Genomic DNA, 19496 nt, shown 5'->3' on the forward strand with positions numbered 1-19496 from the left:
GTTGGCTATGTTTTTCCCCCTTTGTCTAGAGATTTGCACATTACATCCCTGTGGATATGGTTCATTTTCGATCTCCAGGAAAAGCAGAAGATATCCCTTGGCTTGATGGTAATGGTAGAGTGGGAGATATGCTGGGCTATGAGGTTGCATAGAAACATAGAAAAATAGGAGCTGGAGTAGGCCATTCGGCCCTTCGAGCCTGCTCCACTATTCAACACGATCATGGCTGATCACCCAAACTCAGTACCCTGTTCCCGCTTCCTCCCTGTATCATTTGATCCCTTTAGCCCGAAGAACTATATCTAACTCTTTCTTGAATATATTTAATGATTTGGCCTCAACTGCTTTCCGTGGTAGAGAATTCCACAGGTTCACCACTCTCTGGGTGAAGAAATCTCTCCTCATCTCTGTCCTAAATAGCTTACCCCTTATCCTTAGACTGTGACCCCTGGTCCTGGACTCCCCCGCCATCGGGTACATCCTTCCTGCATCCAGATTGTGGTGGAATACAATTCTGCTGCTGATGGCCCATAGTGCCTCATGGATGCCCAGCTTTGAGCTGCTAGTTTTTTTTTTATTTGTTCCTGGGATGTGGGTGTCATTTGGCTAGGCCAGAATTTATTGCCCATCCCTATTTGCCCTGGAGAAGGTGGTGGTGAGCTGCCTTCTTGAACTGCTGCAATCCATGTTCTGAATCTATCCCTTTTAGCATGGTGGTAGTGCCACACAACACAATGGAGGGTATCCTCAGTGTGAAGACGGGACTTTGTCTTCACAAGAACTATGCAGTAGTCACTCCTACCAGTACTGTCATGGATAGCTAAATCTGCAACAAGTAAATTAGCATGGACGAGATCAAATAAGATTTTTCCTTGTGTTCGTTCTGTCATCACTTGCTGCAGGCCCAGTGGAATAAAACCAGATGAACAGCAGACTGTTCCCGAAAAGGTAAAGAGCTGCTGATGAAAAAAATGTGATGAATGGGTTGCACATGGTAAATGTGGAGTGAGTGTTTCCACTTGTGGGAGAATCTAAAACCAGGAGCCATTAATACAAGATAGATACTGATAAATCTAGCAAGGAAATAAGGAGAAGTTCCTTTACTCAGAGTGGTTAGAAAATGGAACTCACTGCCACAGGAGGTGGTTGAGGCAAACAGTTTAGATGCTTTCAAAAGGAAACTAGATGAGTACATGAGAGAAAAAATAGTAAGTAGAAAGATATGCTGAAAGGCCGAAATGATGTAGATAGAGTGGAGAATGGTGTGGAAAGTAAACACCAGCACAGACTAATTGGGCTGAATGGCCTGTTTTTGAACACAAGAGCATAAGAAATAGGAGCAAGAGTAGACCATAAAGCCAATCAAGCCTGCTCTGATATTCAATACAATCATGGCTAATTTTCTACCTCCACTCAATTTTCCTGCCCCCTCCCCATATCCCTTGATTCCCCGAGTGACCAAAAATCTATCGCAGCCTTACGAACATATGAACATACAAATTAGGAGCAGGAGTAGGCCACTCGACCCCTTGAGCCTGCACCGCCATTCAAAACGCTCACGGCTGAACTGATTATTCCACATTTCCACCTACCCCCGATAACCCTGCACCCTCCCTTAAATATATTCAACAATAGAGCATCACAACCCTCTGGAGTAGAGAATTTGGAAGATTCACAACCCTTTGAGTGAAGAAATTTCTCCCTATCTCAATCCTAAATGATCGGCCCTTATCCTGAGATTATGCCCCCGTGTTCTACATTCCCCAGCCAGGGCAAACAACCTCTCAGTGTCTACCCGGTCATGCCCCTTCAGAATCTTGTATATTGCAATGAGATAACTCTCATTCTTCTAAACTCCAGAGAGTATAGTCTCAATTTACTCAGCCTCTCATCATAGGACAACCCTCTCATCCCAGGAACCAACCTAATGAACCTGCGCTGTACTGCCTCCAAGGCAAGTATATCCTTCCTTTGATATGGGGACTGAAACTGAACACTCTACTCCAGGTGTGGTCTCAATAAAGTCAAGTAGAATTGTAGCAAGACTTCCCTATTCTGTACTCTGCTTCTTTCTCCACAGATGCTACCAGACCTGCTGAGTACTTCCAGCACTTTTTGTTTTTATTTCATATTTCCAGCATCAGCAGTATTTTGCATTTATGCTAACTTTCTGTGTTCCTTGTGCGAGTACACCCAAGTTTCTCTGAAGATCAACATTTATAAGTTTTATGCCTTTTAAAAATATTCTGCTTTTCTATTCTTACTACCAAAGTAACCTCACACTTCGCCACATTATACTCCATCTGCCTCTTGGTTGCCCACTCACTTAACCTGCCTATATCTCTGCAGCCTCTTTGTGTTGTCCTCACAGCTTACATTCCCACCTAAAGCCTGGCTACCCGACCCAAACCTGATCAAACCCGACTACAGCTCCAACAATGCTCAAGAAGCTCAACACCATACAGGACAAAGCAGCCCGCGTGATTGGCACCCCATTCACTAACATTCACTTACTCCACCACCGAAGCACAGTGGCAGCAGTGTGTACCATCTACAAGATGCACTGCAGCAACGTACCAAGTCTCCTTAGACAGCACCTTCCAAACCCGTGACCTCTACCAACTAGAAGAAAAAGGGCAACAAATGCATGGGAACACCACCACCTGCAAGTTCCCCTCCAAGTCATACACCATCCTGACTTGGAACTAGATCGCCATTCCTTCACTGTCGCTGGGTCAAAATCCTGAAACTCTCTTCCTAACAGCACTGTGGGTGTACCGACCCCACATTGACTGCAGCGGTTTAAGAAGGCAGCTCACCACCACCTTCCCAAGGGCAATCAGGGATGGGCAATAAATGCTGGCCTAGCCAGCAACGCCCACATCCCATGAATGAATTTTAAAAAAATGTCAGGTTCGGGTTGGCTGTGGTTGTGTTTTGTTTTGTATTGTTTTCTTTTTAATCTATGTTTTGACATTATTTTTTTCTGTACTAATAACATGTTTGATATTATCGGGTCGGGTTAGGTCAGGCATAAAAAAATTATAGGACTCTGGCTCGGGCGTGGTTCGGGTTGGCTGTGGTCGGGTCGGGTTTCAATTTTATACCCAAGCTTTGTGCTGTATATTCTGTCGAATGCTCAACAACTCCATTGCACCCCAACGTTTTTTTTCTCCCAAAAATATTTTATTCATAAAAATCTGTAAAAAATACATTACAAAACAATTCAAAACAGCACCAAGTTGACATTCCAAAAAGTGCAAAGGAAATCAGTTTTCTTCAATACAGGAGTGAGTTGCCTCACAACCCTTCCATTCCATTTTACATGCCATGTACATTTTACAGCAAACCCATATTTGGTGTTTACAGCCCGAGGGATTTCCCATGGGTCCAGCCCCTCAATTCACTTTGGTTGGAGGACCTTACACAGTGGCCTTTCCCCATTGAGCCATTACAGTGGCTGCCCCAAGCTTTAGTGCGTCCCTCAGCACATAGTCCTGGACCTTGGAATGTGCCAGTCTGCAACACTCAGTCGTGGACAACCCGTTGCGCTGGAAGACCAGCAAGTTTTGGGCAGACCAAAGAGCATCATTCACTGAATTGATGGTCCTCCAGCAGACCAAAGAGCATCATTCACTGAATTGATGATCCTCCAGCAGCAGTTGATGTTTATCTCGATGTGCATCCCTGCGAACAGCCCGTAGAGCACAGAATCCTGTGTTAGAGCTGCTTGGGACGAACCTCGACAAAAACCATTGCATCTCTTTCCACACCTGTTTTGCAAAGACACATTCCAGAAGGAGGTGGGCAACTGTCTCTTCCCCACCACAGCCACCTCCAGGGCAGCGTGCGGTGGGGTTGAGACTCCGGGCGTGCAGGAAGGATCTGATGGGGAAGGCCCTTCTCACCACCAGCCAAGCTACGGCTTGGTGCTTGTTTGAAAGTTCTGGTGATGAGGCATTCTGCCAAATGACTTTGGCAGTCTGCTCAGAGAACCATCCGACAGAATCCACCTTCTCCTTTTCCCTTAGGGCCTTGAGGACATTCCGTGCAAACCACTGCCTGATGGATTGGTGGTCAAATGTGTTTTCCTGCAGAAACTTTCCCACAAAGGATAGGTGGTACGGCATGGTTCAACTGGATGGAGCGTTCTGTAGCAATGTGACCAGACCCATCCTTCGAAACACCGGGGACAGATAGAACCTCAGCATGTAGTGACACTTGGTGTTTGCGTACTGAGGATCTACGCACAGCTTGATGCAGCTGCACAAGAATGTGGTAATCAGAATGAGGGCGACGTTGGGTACATTTTTCCTGCCCTTATCCAGAGGTTTGAACATGGTGTCCCTCCGGACCCGGTCTATTTTGGATTTCCAGATAAAGCAGAAAATGGCTCAGGTGACTGCCACAGCACAGGAGTGGGGTATGGGCCAGACAGCAACAATGTGAGTGCCTCGCACCTGATGACTAGGTTCTTACCCACAATGGAAAGCGATCACTGCTCCCAGATGCTCAGTTTATGATGTACCCTGGCTACTCACTCCTTCCAGGTTTTGGCGTGTGCCGCGGCCCTTCCAAACCATATTCCCAGCACCTTCAGGTAGTCTAACCTGACAGTGAAGGGGACAAAGGATCGGTCGCCCAGTTCTCAAAGAACGTGGCCTCACTCTTGCCGTGGTTAACTTTGCTCCCAAGGCCAGTTTGAACTGGTCGCAGATGCTCATCAGTGTGCAAACGGATAGCAGATCCGAGCAGAAGATGACGACGTCATCCATGTACAGGGAGGTTTTAACCTAAGTGCCTACGCTGCATGGGATTGTCACCCCTCTTATGCCTGAATCCTTCCTAATGGACTCAGCAAAAGGTTCGATACAGCAAACAAACAAGACAGGGGAGAGAGGACAGCCCTGTCTGACTCTAGATTGGATCGGGAAACTTTGATTCTCACCCATTGAGACTGCGCTACTGATGTTTGTGTAGAGCAGTTTGATCCAATTGCAGATTCCCTCCCCAAACCCCATTTTGGAGAGCACGTCCATCATGTAGGTGTGTGATATCCTATCAAAAGCCTTCTCCTGGTCCAAGCTGATGAAGCAGGTGTCCACCCTCCTGTCCCGTACATAGGCGATCATATCCCTGAGTAGCGCAAGATTATCAGAGATCTTCCTGCCAGGTACAGTACAGGTCTAGTCAGGGTGAATCACCAACTCCAGAGCAGACTTGACCCAACTGGCGATGACTTTGGACAGAATCTTGTAGTCGACATTAAGCAGCAAGATGGGCTGCCAATTTCTGATTTCTGCCCTCTCCCCCTTCCGCTTGTAGATGAGGGTGATGATGTCTTTCCTCATGGATTCTGACATGCTGCTGGCCAGAAGCATACTCTTATATACTTCCTGCAGGTCTGGGCCGACCCAGTGCCACAGGGCCGAATACAACTCAACCGGTAAGCTGTCGCTTCTGGGAGTTTTACTTGTCTGGAAGGACCTGACGGCGTTTGTCAGCTCGTCCAGGGTTAACGGCTTGTCCAGTCTCTCCCTCATGCTGTCATCTAAGACCTCTGTGATAGATGACAGGAAGGACTGGGAGGCTCTGCTGTCTGTGGGCTTCACGTCGTACAGGCCAGCATAAAAGGATTTGCTGATCCTTAGTATGTCGGACTGCGAAAGCGTTACCGAGCCATCCTCTTCCTTCAGTCTTCTGATCACAGAGCTCTCTGTGTACCTTTTGGAAGTAGTTACTTGAGCACATCTCATCCTGCTCAACAGAGTGGACTCTGGACCGGAAGATGATCTTGGAGGCCTCCGTGGCAAAGACCGAGGCCTGCTGGCTCTTCACCTCTTGGAGATCCTCCTTGACCTCAACCCCTATCAATTGTAGCTGGAGCAGATTTTGCATTCTTTTCTGAAGTCGGGAAATTTCCCTCTGTCTCTCTCTTGCCCTCTGAACACCTTTGAAGATAAAGAAACTCTTGATGTTCTCCTTGATCGCCTCCCACCAGTGCACCGGAACTCAAAGAGGGGTTTCACGGTTCTCTGACCTTTGTAATCCCTTTTGAGTTCCTCAATGTTCTCTGGGGTTAGCAGTATAGCATTGAGCTTCCATGTTCCCCTGCCAACCCGCTGGTCATCCTGTAAGTGACAGTCGGCCAGTAAAGAGGCAGTGGTCAGAGAAGAACACCAGCTTGACGTCGGTGGATCTGACTGTGAAAGCAAAGGACACAAACAGGAAGTCAATCCTGGAACGGGTCGACCCGTCCCGTCTTGACCAGGTGTATCTACACTATGCTCCGTCTGCAGGGTTGCTGAAGACGTCGTGCAGCTTGGCATCTTTTACTGTCTCCATCAGTGTCCAGTTTGCTGTCATCCCTGCCGGATTGTCCAGCTGCGTTAATGATGCAGTTGAAGTCACTGCCTAGAATGACCAGTCTGGATGTTGCCAGCAGCAGTGGGAGCTGCTGGTAGACCAGCAGCCGCTCGCTGCATTGAGTCGGGGCATACACGTTGATCAGCTGGAGCGGAGCATTGTTGTACATTACATCTGCTACGAGGATGTAGCCGCCCACCACCTCCTTAAATTCGGAGATGGTGAGGTTGCCTCCCTGCAGCAGAATACCCAGGCCAGAGGAATGGGAATCATTACCCCCTAACCAGATTGATGGCCCATGGGACCACCATCACAACCATTGCCTGTAGGTGCTGAGGTGTGGTATTCCACAGTCCTGCAGAAACAACAGGTCGGCTTGGACGTTGGCGAGGTAGTCCAAGGTTGAAACACATTGCAATGCTACGCACATTAATCGCACCCCAACTTTTTTTTTTTAATTTCCAAAATATACTTTATTCATAAAAATCTATAAAAAATACATTACAAAACAGTTCCAAAAAGCACCAAATCAAACAATACAAAGAGTGCAAAGGAGTTCAGTTTCCTTCAATACAGGAGTGAGTTGCCTCACAACCCTTCCATTCCATTTTATGTGCCATGTACATTTTACAGCAAACAAATATTTTCTGGCTACAGTTCGAGGGGTTTTCCATGGATCCAGCCCCTCAGTTCACCTTGGTGGGGGGGACCTTACACAGTGGTCTTTCCCCATTGAGCCTTTGCCCTGGCTGACCCTAGCTTTAGTGCGTCCCTCAGCACGTAGTCCTGGACCTTGGAATGTGCCTGTCTGCAACATTCAGTCATGGACAACTCTTTGCGCTGGAAGACCAGCAGGTTTCGGGCAGACCTAGGGCGTCTTTCACCGAATTGATAGTCCTCCAGCAGCAGTTGATGTTTATCTCGGTGTTCGTCCCTGGGAACAGCCCGTAGAGCACAGACTCCTGTGTTAGAGCTGCTTGGGATGAACCTCGACAAAAACCCCTGCATCTCTTTCCACACCTGTTTTGCAAAGACACATTCCAGAAGGAGGTGGGCAACTGTCTCTTCCCCACCACAGCCACCTCCAAGCCATTGTGCGGAGGGGTTGAGACTTCGGGCGTGCAGGAAGGATCTGACGGGGAGGGCTCTTCTCACCACCAGCCAAGCTACATCTTGGTGTTTGTTTGAAAGTTCTGGTGATGAGGCATTCCGCCAAATGACTTTGGCAGTCTGCCCGGGGAACCATCCGACCGGATCCACCATCTCCTTTTCCAGTAGGGCCTTGAGGACATTCCATGCAGACCACTGCCTGACGGATTGGTGGTCAAAGGTGTTTTTCCGTAGAAACTTTTCCATGAAGGATAGGTGGTACCCCAACGTAGGGGAGCAGTACAGTCATACAAACTGTGGCCTGAGTGTGCAACTTTCCAAGCACTGAAGGTGAGGCCACTGTTATAGAGAAATTAACACGTCAGCCAGGTCCCTGTTCTGTTCCTCTCTAAACTAAAGGAGGAGGGTGAAATCACACAATGTCGCAGCTTTGGCTGCTGCTGCCCAAAATTTCCACTGTGGAAACTTACATAATTATAAAAATATGCAAATAAACGGCGCGTCACAAGGAAGCATATAATTAATAAGCAATATGCAAATAATTGGCGCGTCACAGGAAAGCATATCATTGATAAGCAATATGTAAATGCTCGGCGCGTCGCAAGGAAGCACATAATTATAAGCAATATGCAAATGATCGGCGCGTCACAAGGAAACACATAATTAATAAGCAATATGTAAATGAATTGTTTACGCATGATCAGTGAGGTCTGTTTTCTGTACGCAAGCGCAAATGCGCTTGCGGGTCTAGCGCTGGCAGCGTCTGATCGGGGCCGGGAAAATGGTGCTGCGGTCTGTCTTGGGATGGGCCTGAAATCTGGAGAGCGACGGAACAAACACCAACCTAACAATAAAATAGTAAAAAAATAGAGACAGCCGTCGTTCTAAATTTGGCAGAGGAGAGGGAGACATCGGGTTGGTGAAGAGATTTGACAAGCGGGGAATATTCCAGAAGGAAAAAACAAAGCAAAACAGCGATTGAGATGCTGGTTGTGTCGGGGCAGCAGCTCCCGGAGGGCCCGCTTTAACAAACAAATCTCGTGATATACGTCCGCCCCGGCGCCGCTTGTTGAAAAAATGTGGCTCAAGCTGTTCTTCTTGCTCCTTTACTTCCTTCTCCTTTTCGTGCTGGCTCGCTTTTTCGAAGCCATCGTCTGGTATGAGACCGGGGTGTTTGCCACGCAGTTGGTGGATCCCGTAGCTCTGAGCTTCAAGAAGCTCCGCACCATCCTGGAGTGCAGGGGTATATGCTACGCTGGCCTGCCCGAGAAGAAGGATGTCCGGGAGCTTGTGCAGAAATCAGGTATAAATAATCAGGTTGTATTAAAAAGGAGCTCTGAGGAATGGTCGTCAATCTGAAGCCTTCACCCGTGTCTCTGCACGCAGATGTTGCCAGACCTGCTGAGGGTTTCTTGCATTTTTCTGTTTTCTTTAACATAAAGGTGATGGTGGTCGTGAGTGAAGGGGGGTGGGGGTGCTGGTGCTCTTTGTCGTGGATATTTTCCAAATCTTGTCCCCCAGGACATTCATTCATCCTCGAGGAATTGTTTAGCTATTTCCTTTAGTTTTTGTTTAGACTTTTTTTTTTGCATTTTACTGTTGGATATCATATATCTTGTACCCAGTCCCTCATGTTTCTTTGCTTGATCTGTCTATTGTAGGTTTTTTTAAATGCTTGAATTTATGTAGTGTCTCAGGTTAAGAAGTCTCAAAACAGCTAAGGCAATGAGTTGTTAAAGGAACACTGTCTTGAAGAAAACACTTAAAAATATCTTTTTTTGTTTTCAGAATTTGGGTGGGGAAAAAGTTTTGCTACATTTGACATGATATCATCCACAAGTGCTACAGTGCTGTTATTGTGCCAATATTTTTTCACACAAAGATATCATTTTAAATGCTTTGATGATTACTTGCTGTTTGGCAGCTTTAGAAAGTCTGGTTGAATGTGTGGATGTCATGCTATTGATGCATGAAATGATTGTGCCAGCTTATTTACAGGCTGTAAAGCTTATCAAGAGACTTCAGTAGTTCAGAGGTAAATCTGTTGCCCATTTTTCATTGTGGTTTAGGAAATCTAATAACATACTGACCTATTTTAAGAATGCTCATAATGTATCCAATTCCTATTGTGATTTTTTTTTTAAATTTAAATTAGTTTTTATGAATCAGCCAGTTTGGATTGAGGTTGTCAGTTTGAAATTATTGCATGATCTTTGATATTTTAAATTAGTTATGGTGTAATGGACATAAACCCAAGTTTATGTCTCTAATGGACATGCAGAAAATGATATTCCATAAATGTGTTTTTTGTTCATGCAAGGAGGAGGTAGCCAAATATTTTTTTTACTTTGGTGTAAAATTGCATAGATACCTGCGGTAAAGGGTGCTGCAAACCATGCTTTCTACTTAAATGACAATTTAGTGACCGTTGCAGTATTGGTTACTTGGCCAAACAGAGAAAAAAAGTGATGGAATCAGAAAGGCAAAAGAGGCATAAAACAACTATTCTTGCAATTGCTGTGTTGGACTGGGCGTATTTTCTGCAGGATCAGTATTCCAGGAGGAGGAATTTTACTCCTCTTTCCAATTACATTTTATGACTAAGATACATTTTCTTTCATTACATATTTAAATGTTATGTTCATGCAAAATATCTGTTGGGTTAAGTAATATATTGGAATTCTATGGTTGGATCAGGCAGATAAAGTACAGATTGTTATTTGAAGTTGGCCCTTCTATTATCTATTTGGCAATAAAGCATATGGGTACTGCACCTGTTCCAGGTAAGCACTTTCTGTACAGGTGTTTAACTTCAATATGAGGACTGCAGGGAGCTCATTTAGTTTGATTTCAGCAGGTGTTGTGTACACACACGTCTATTCTACGGGCGATTTTCTGATACTACAAATTGGGTGTAATTTTTCGACTCTTCCAACTTCTAACCCAATGCTTCTTAAAAAAAAATGAAAACCCAAAATAACAAATTACTTGTGTATTATAATTTATGAATGGAAAATAACTATTTTCCATTGTTTCCTCTTAATGATATCTAATGTTTGTTGGTAAGTGGAGTTTAAATTGTTAATTGCAATTTTCTAAGGAAATATTTACTTTCAAGTATAGTAAAATTGTAACATTCCACATGATTATTGGCAAAAATTATTACTAGTTTAAATTAATTTAAAGTTTTTACCATAGCTTTTTCCTTTTCTTGTCTGTTGAAACATGCAGGACAGGAAAATATTTTTCACCCTCAAGCTGACTTTAGAGCACAATGCTTCCTGGACTGGACTTGCATTAATGCTGAAACAGCTCTTATAGTAGTTGTATTGCAGCATTCCTTTTATTATTGTAATAACCGTATGTTTTGAGGGAAAAAAAACTTTAAAGTGGAACAAATGCTTGCCCAGTTTTATTGCCCTCATTCTTTGTAATTATTTTCACTTTTACTGTTGATATATTTCTATTTAATGCACCCTTGCCTCCCTTCCACCTATCAAAGCACAAGTTTAAAATTTACCTGTTTTATTCTACTGCCCAAGTCTCAGACCACTTTGGAGATGGAAACCACATTGATAAAATGGCTTGACTGGTTGAAAACTCTGCCAAGCCTCTTTTTATTTTCAAGCATCTGTCTAAAGATTAAATTACAGTATTATAAACGTGACTGTCTCTCTAGTTTCAACAAAAAATTGGTAGCTAGTGCAACAGGAAGGAAATTGTTGCTAGAATGATTGAAATATAATCCTTCTACTGTGATCCTTGGAATGCTGCGTCTGTAACCATGCCAGTAACTTGTTTTACTCACAAATGTTGAATTGTTATGTTGCACCTGCCATTAAATTTTTAACTGCTCCTCTGTGAAGCTTATTATTTTAAGAAAAATTCTGTTTTACTTCAGTAAGAAAGTTTTAGTTAATATGGTTTCAAAACATTATGAATTTTAAACAGTTTTTAAGCAGATTTTTTGGAAATGCTAGACTAATTTCACTTTTGAGTAGTGGGATATATGTACAAGCTTTTTCACATGATGTGACTTTTAGCACAAAATCAAACCCTCATGTCTGCTCACATTTTCTGTCAACTCTTTCCTTTATAAATTCTTGTGTTCATATTTTTAACAGGAACTGTCTATATAAACTTATGTATTTCTGAAGGCACTGCAGTTGTGCCACTGAGGGCTTAATTACAGGATAACAAGTTTACATTTTAATGTGGACAATGTTATGAGATTTTTTTTTGTAAAATATGTTTTAAAGAACTTAGTTGAATTATGGACATAGATTAATCTGGAGATTGCTGAACTTTTTGTTTTGTTTTAAAAAGGAAGGTCAACACAAGGTTTGGGACTAAGTGAAATGAAAACAGACTGGAAGGCACTGGTGTCCAAATAACTCAACAGGGGTTGTGCTTTTGACTTGGGGGGAGAGGGGGAGGGGGGGAGGGGGGGGGGAGGGGGGGGGGGTGGGGGGAGGTGTGAGGGAATGTTTGCAAAGGAGTGATAGGCCAAGATTTATGGCTGTCATGTGACTTGCTTCTGAACAGTTTTGGTTTCACTTTGAACTGTTACAAAAAGTCGGTTGCTGTGTGCCTGCCAGGAGAAGACAGCTGATATAACATGGACGTAAGAACATAAGAAATAGGAGCAAGAGTGGGCCATTCAGCCCCTCATGCCTGCCCCGCCATTCAATAAGTTCATGGCTGATCTGCCCCAGACCTCAGCTCCTCTTTTGTGCCAGCTCCTCATTGCCCTCAACTCCGATATTTCAAAAACCTATCTACCTCCTTTAAATACTTTCAGTAATCTAGCCTCCACAACTCTCTGGGGTAGATAATTTGAGACATTCACTACCCTTTGAAAGAAGAAATTCCTTTCCATCTCAGTTTTAAATGAGTGTCCCCTTATTCTGTAACTATGGCCCCTAGTTCAAGATTCCCCCACTAGTTGAAACATCTTCTCAACATCTACCCTGTCAAGCCCCCTCAGAATCCTGTACGTTTCAAATAGATCACCCTTCATTCTTCTAAACTCTAATGAATAAAGGCCTAACCTGTTTAGCTGTTCTTAATAAGTCAACCCCTTCATCCCAGGAATCAGCCTAGTGAATCTCTTTTGAACTGCCTCCAATGCCAGTATATCCTTTCTTAACTACGGGGGCTAAAACTGTACACAGTACTCTGGGTGCGGCCTCACCAACACCCTGTACAGTTGTAACAAGACTTCCCTATTTTTAAACTCCAACTCCCTAGCAATAAATCTTTCTCTCAGTCAGAGTTTTACAGCACAGAAACCAGCCCTTCGGCCCATCGTGGCTGTGCCAGCCATTCAGCACCCAACTATTCTAATCCCATATTCCTGCACTTGGCCCGTAGCCCTGTATGCTATGGCGTTTCAAGTGCTCATCCAGATACTTCTTAAATGTTATGAGGGTCCCGCCTTCACCACCTCTTCAGGCAGTACGTTCCAGATTCCAACCACCCTCCGGGTGAAAAATTTTTTCATCAAATTCTCCCCTAAACCTCCTGCCCCTTACCCTAAATCTATGCCCCCTGGTTATTGACCCCTCCGCCAAGGGAAAAAGTTTCTTCCTATCTAACCTATCAATGCCCCTCATAATTTTGTATACCTCAATCATGTCCCCCCTCAGCCTTCTCTGCTCCAAGGGAAACAACCCTAGCCTTTTCAGTCTCTCTTCATAGCTGAAGTGCTCCAGTCCAGGCAACATCCTGGTGAATCTCCACTGCACCCCCTCCAGTGCAATCACTTCCTTCCTATAGTGTGGTGACCAAAACTGTACAGTTCTCCAGCTGTGGCCGAACTAGTGTTTTATATAGCTCCATCATAACCTCCCTGCTCTTATATTCTGTGCCTCGGCTAATAAAGGCAAGTATCCTGTATGCCTTCCTAACCACCTTATCTACCTGTGCTGCTGCCTTCAGTGATCTATGGACAAGTACACCAAGGTTCTTCTGTACTTCTTGGGGTCCTACCATCCATTGTATATTCCCTTGCCTTGTTAGTCCTCCCAAAATGCATTACCTCTCACTTTTCGGGATTAAATTCCATTTGCCACTGCTCCACCCATTTTACCAACCCATCTATATCTCCATAAAATAAAAGCAAAATACTGCGGATGCTGGAAATCTGAAACAAAAACAAGAAATGCTGGATTCACTCAGCAGGTCTGGCAGCATCTGTGGAAAGAGAAGCAGAGTTAACGTTTCGGGTCAGTGACCCTTCTTCGGATCTATATCTCCCTGTAATCTGAGGCTTTCCTCCTCACTATTTACGACACCACCAATTTTCGTGTCATCTGCGAACTTACTTATCATACCTCCTATATTCATGTCTAAATCATTAATGTACACTACAAACAGCAAGGGTCCCAGCACCGATCCCTGTGGTACACCACTGGTCACAGGCTTCCAATCACAAAAACAGCCCTCGACCATTGCCCTCTGCCTCCTGCCACTAAGCCAATTTTGGATCCAGTTTGCCAAATTGCCCTGGATCCCATTGGCTCTTAACTTCTTAACCAATCTCCCAGGCGGGACCTTATCAAAAGCCTTACTGAAATCCATGTCTACTACATCTACTGCTTTACCGTCATCTGCACATCTAGTCACATCCTCAAAATTCAATCAAGTTAGTTCGACACTATCTCCCCCAACAAAGCCATGCTGACTATCCCTGCCTCATCAAGTGGAGATTAATCCTGTCCCTCAGAATTTTCTTCCAATATTTCCCCAACCACTGATGTTAGACTCACCAGCCTGTAATTACTTGGTTTATCCCTACTACTCTTCTTGAATAATGGTACCACATTCGCTGTTCTCCAGTATCTCTCCTGTGGCCAGAAAGGATTTGAAAATTTGTGTTAAAGCCCCTGCTATCTCCTCCCTTGCCTCGCATAACAGCCTGGGATACATCTCATCGGGGCCTGAGGATTTATCCGCTTTTAAGCCCGCTGAAACCGCTATTATTTCCTCCCTTTCAATGCTAATATGTTCAAGTATATCACAGTCCCCCTCCCTGATCTCTACACCTACATCGTCCTTCTCCATAGTGAACACCGATGAAAAGTAATTTAAAACCTCACCTCTGTCCTCCAGCTCCACACAGAGATTGCCACATTGGTCCCTAATGGGCCCTACTCTTTCCCTGGTTATCCTCTTACCCTTAATATACTTATAAAACACCTTGGGATTTTCCTTTATCTTGCCCACCAGTGTTTTTTCATGTCCTCTCTTCGCTCTCCTAATTATTTTAAGTGCCACCCTACACTTTCTATACTCCTCTAGTGCCTCCGCTGTTTTCAGCACTTGGGATCTGCCATAAACCTCCTTTGTTCCTGAGCCAATCCTCTATATCCCTTGACATCCGGGGTTCCCTGGGCCTGTTAGTCCTACCCTTCACCTTAATGGGTACATGTTGGCTCTGAACTCTCAATTTCCTCTCTGAATGACTCCCACTGATGTGATGTAGACTTTCCTGCAAGTGGGGCGGCGCAGTGGTTAGCACCGCAGCCCCTCAGCTCCAGCGACCCGGGTTCAGTTCTGGGTACTGCCTGTGTGGAGTTTGCAAGTTCTCCATGTGACTGCGTGGGTTTCCGCCGGGCGCTCCGGTTTCCTCCCACAGCCAAAGACTTGCAGGTTGATAGGTAAATTGGCCATTGTAAATTGTCCCTAGTGTAGGTCGGTGGTAGGAGAATGGTGGGGATGTGGTAGGGAATATGGGATTAATGTAGGATTAGTATAAATGGGTGGTTGTTGGTTGGCAGAGACTCGGTGGGCCGAAGGGTCTATTTCACAGTGCTGTATCTCTAAACTAAACTAAACTAGCTGCTCCCAGTCCACTTTGGCCAGATTCTGTTTTATCATATTGAAATCGGCCTTCCCCCAATTCAGTACCTTTATTTTAGGTCCATCTTTGTCCTTTTCCATAACTACCTTAAATTTTAGAGTTAAGGTCACTATCCCCGCAATGCACCCCCACTGACACTTCTACCACATGACCGGCTTCATTCCCTAGGATTAGGTCCAGTACTGCCCCTTCTCTTGTAGGATTTTCTACATACTGGCTCAAAAAGCTCTCCTTTTTAAGAATTCCGCCCCTTTTAAGTTTTTTGCGCGAAGACTATCCCAGTTAATATTGGGGAAGTTGAAATACCCTATTATTTTTACACCTCTCAGATTTGCCTACATATCTGTTCCTCTGTCTCTTGTTGACTGTTTGGAGATCTGTAGTACACACTCAGCCAAGTGATTGCCCCCTTTTTATTTAAGTTCTACCCAAATGGTCTCATTTGAGGAACCTTCTAAGATGTCATCCCTCCTTACTGCAGTAATTGACTCCTTGATCAACGGTGCAATACCACCTCCTCTTTTATCCCCTCCCCTGTTGCGCCTGAAGATTCTACCCTGGAATATTGAGCTGCCAGTGCTGTCCCTCCCTCAACCATGTCTGTGATAGCAATATCATAATCCTATGTGCTAATCAGTGCCCTCAATTCATCTTCCTTACTGGTAAGACTCCTCGCATTGAAATAGATGCAATCCAACCTTGCATTTTATCAACCAGTTTTATCTGCAGCACCTGTGGAAGAGTCTGTCACTCTAGTGTTGGCCTTTATAGCCACTCCAGGCACTGCTCCACAAACCACTGACCACCTGCAGGCGCTTACCCATTGTCTTCCGAGACAAGGAGGCCAAAGAAGAACTGGTAAGACTCCTTGCATTGAAATAGATGCAATACAACCTTGCATTTTTCCCTTGTGCCTTCCCAGGTATATATTTGCTCTGCCTTCCAAGCAGACTCACTTTCTGTTCTATATTACCCCCTACTGTACCTCCACTCTGCATCCCATTCCCCCTGCCAAATTAGTTAAACCCTCCCCAAGAGCACTAGCAAATCTCCCAGCAAGAAAATAATTCCTGCATCAAGTGTGTTTACTATTTCCTCCTGTATTTGAAGAAACCTTTACTGCTAAATTGCTGCTGTTAGACCTAAGAAAATCCTTGTTGCTTCTTCCTGATGTAAAGCCTGACTGGAGCTTTCTGTGCTGCATCTCCTGGAAAGCCTACCCAAACTGATCTTCATCGCCTGGAAGGAACTGTTCTGGGAAGATCCTAGTGACACCTGCCTAGTCACATTCGAGACACCTAACCAACACAACGGACATCTTTCCGTACCTTTCTTTCAGCCTCTATTTCTTTGTGGGCAAAAATTCCTTTTATTTTTCCCGGTTAACCGGTTGTGTATGCGAGGGCTAGGAGTGCAGAAAAGATTCACGAGAATGGTTCCAGGGATGAGGAACTTCAGTTATGAAAATAGATTGGAGAAGTTAGGGCTATTTTCCTTGAAGAGAAGGCTGAAAGGTGATTTGATAGAGGTATTCAAAATCATGAGAATTCTGGACAGAGTCGATGGAGAGAGACTGTTGCCACCTGTGAAAGGATCAAGAATGAGAGGGCACAGATTTAAAGTATTTGGTAACAAGCAAAAGTGACATGAGGAAATACTTTTTCACGTAGAGAATGGTCAAGGTCTGGAGTGCACTGCCTGAGAGTGTGGTGGAGACTGGTTCCATTGGAGCATTCAAAAGGGAATTAGACAGTTATATGAAAAGGAAGAATGTGCAGGGTCACAGGTAGAAGGTGAGGGAATGGAACTGAGTAAATTGCTCTTTCGGAGAGCCAGTGTGGTCACTGTGGGCCAAATGACCACCTTCTGCACTGTAACAATTCTGTGATAAATAAGAGGCTTTAGCATTTCAATTTGTAATCTGATTTTTTTTTGTTCATTAAAGAAACCTGGTTGGTGTGCTTTATTCTGGGGAAAAGTAAAGCATATGATGGACTGACTGTTTCAGTAAGTGGGAAAATTTAATTCTATGTTGTGACCTGTGGAGAAGTGGGCCTGAATTAACAGTGCACTCCTCCCTACTCGGTCAGAACAACAAGAACAGGAAAAGACTGATTGGCCCATTGAACTTGTTCCAGTCCAACAAAGCATTGTGACTTAGTGTTCTTTTCCATGAGTAGTCCTGTAGTCTCTTGGGAGAGGCAAAAGCCAGCATCATTGGTTTGGGACTGGAATCACATTTAGACCAGACCGGGTAAGAATGGCAGGTTTTCTTCATTAAAGGATATTGGTGAACCAGTTGCATTTGTATGACAATCCAATACCTTCCACGGTCACTTTTACTGATGCCAGTTTCTTATTTCTGTTTTTTTTCTAAATTCTTCGATTCTGCCATTCTGCTTAATAATAGCAAAAAGGCCAGTTATATCTGAACACCATTTGTTTTGGTGTTTGTGGTGTGTCATGGGTCAAATAAGGGTCATGGCTTCTTTCTGGAGAGTAATTCAATCATCAACTCGATCTTGATGTTTGAACTGAATTGGAGACTTTTTAACTGGCTAAATGGCCTCCTTCTGTTCCCTATTCTATGATTCTAGCATAGATACAATTTCATCGAAATGCAAATATTGTCTCTCTATGCATACATTTATAGAATTATTCAAATGTTTGGACTAAATTTACCATAGCTAATTTACTGCATACCAAAGCATTTAGCATAAGAAAGTTAGGGAGGGTATATGATAAAAAAAACTTTGCACAATGGAATATTAGTCAAAATTTCCAGTAAATATAGCCAAAACACAAGATAAACACATGTTTATTTTCCATCCTGTTAGTAGATTGGGTTGATAGGTGTCAGATGACATTTAATGCAGAAAAATGTGAATTAATATATTTTGGTAAGTAGTATGAGTGGTGTGAAACAGGGCTGTGTTCTCGCACCCACACTTTTTGGGATTTTCTTCTCCCTGCTGCTTTCACATGCGTTCAAATCCTCTGAAGAAGGAATTTTCCTCCACACAAGATCAGGGGGCAGGTTGTTCAACCTTGCCCGTCTAAGAGCGAAGTCCAAAGTACGGAAAGTCCTCATCAGAGAACTCCTCTTTGCTGACGATGCTGCTTTAACATCTCACACTGAAGAATGCCTGCAGAGTCTCATCGACAGGTTTGCGTCTGCCTGCAATGAATTTGGCCTAACCATCAGCCTCAAGAAAACGAACATCATGGGGCAGGATGTCAGAAATGCTCCATCCATCAATATTGGCGACCACGCTCTGGAAGTGGTTCAAGAGTTCACCTACCTAGGCTCAACTATCACCAGTAACCTGTCTCTAGATGCAGAAATCAACAAGCGCATGGGTAAGGCATCCACTGCTATGTTCAGACTGGCCAAGAGAGTGTGGGAAAATGGCGCACTGACACGGAACACAAAAGTCCGAGTGTATCAGGCCTGTGTCCTCAGTACCTTGCTCTACGGCAGCGAGGCCTGGACAACGTATGCCAGCCAAGAGCGACGTCTCAATTCATTCCATCTTCGCTGCCTTCGGAGAATACTTGGCATCAGGTGGCAGGACTATATCTCCAACACAGAAGTCCTTGAAGCGGCCAACATCCCCAGCTTATACACACTACTGAGTCAGCGGCGCTTGAGATGGCTTGGCCATGTGAGCCGCATGGAAGATGGCAGGATCCCCAAAGACACATTGTACAGCGAGCTCGCCACTGGTATCAGACCCACCGGCCGTCCATGTCTCCGTTATAAAGACGTCTGCAAACGCGACATGAAATCGTGTGACATTGATCACAAGTCGTGGGAGTCAGTTGCCAGCATTCGCCAGAGCTGGCGGGCAGCCATAAAGACAGGGCTAAATTGTGGCGAGTCGAAGAGACTTAGTAGTTGGCAGGAAAAAAGACAGAGGCGCAAGGGGAGAGCCAACTGTGCAACAGCCCCAACAAACAAATTTCTCTGCAGCACCTGTGGAAGAGCCTGTCACTCCAGAATTGGCCTTTATAGCCACTCCAGGCGCTGCTTCACAAACCACTGACCACCTCCAGGCGCGTATCCATTGTCTCTCGAGATAAGGAGGCCCAAAAGAATGATGAGGAGTGGAAATATACACTGGTAAAACTTTAGAGAAAGAGACCTAGAGGTTCA

The 19496-nt window shown here is 44.6% G+C and overlaps 1 protein-coding gene across 2 annotated transcripts in view; it reads left to right on the forward strand.

Annotated features, from left to right (window-relative positions):
* Window positions 1–8185: 8185 nt before the first annotated feature.
* The window catches only part of rnf103 (ring finger protein 103), a 109006-nt gene continuing 97695 nt past the window's right edge, over window positions 8186–19496 (forward strand). The window contains exon 1 of one of the 2 annotated variants that reach the window (XM_068029115.1): window positions 8186–8779. In XM_068029115.1, coding sequence (XP_067885216.1) covers window positions 8554–8779 — 226 coding nt within the window. In that variant the 5' untranslated portion in view covers window positions 8186–8553. The remainder of the gene's footprint in view (window positions 8780–19496) is intronic. The other variant, XM_068029134.1, reaches the window with a different exon arrangement.

Source organism: Heterodontus francisci, chromosome 1, assembly GCF_036365525.1.
Source record: "Heterodontus francisci isolate sHetFra1 chromosome 1, sHetFra1.hap1, whole genome shotgun sequence".
NCBI lineage: Eukaryota > Metazoa > Chordata > Chondrichthyes > Heterodontiformes > Heterodontidae > Heterodontus > Heterodontus francisci.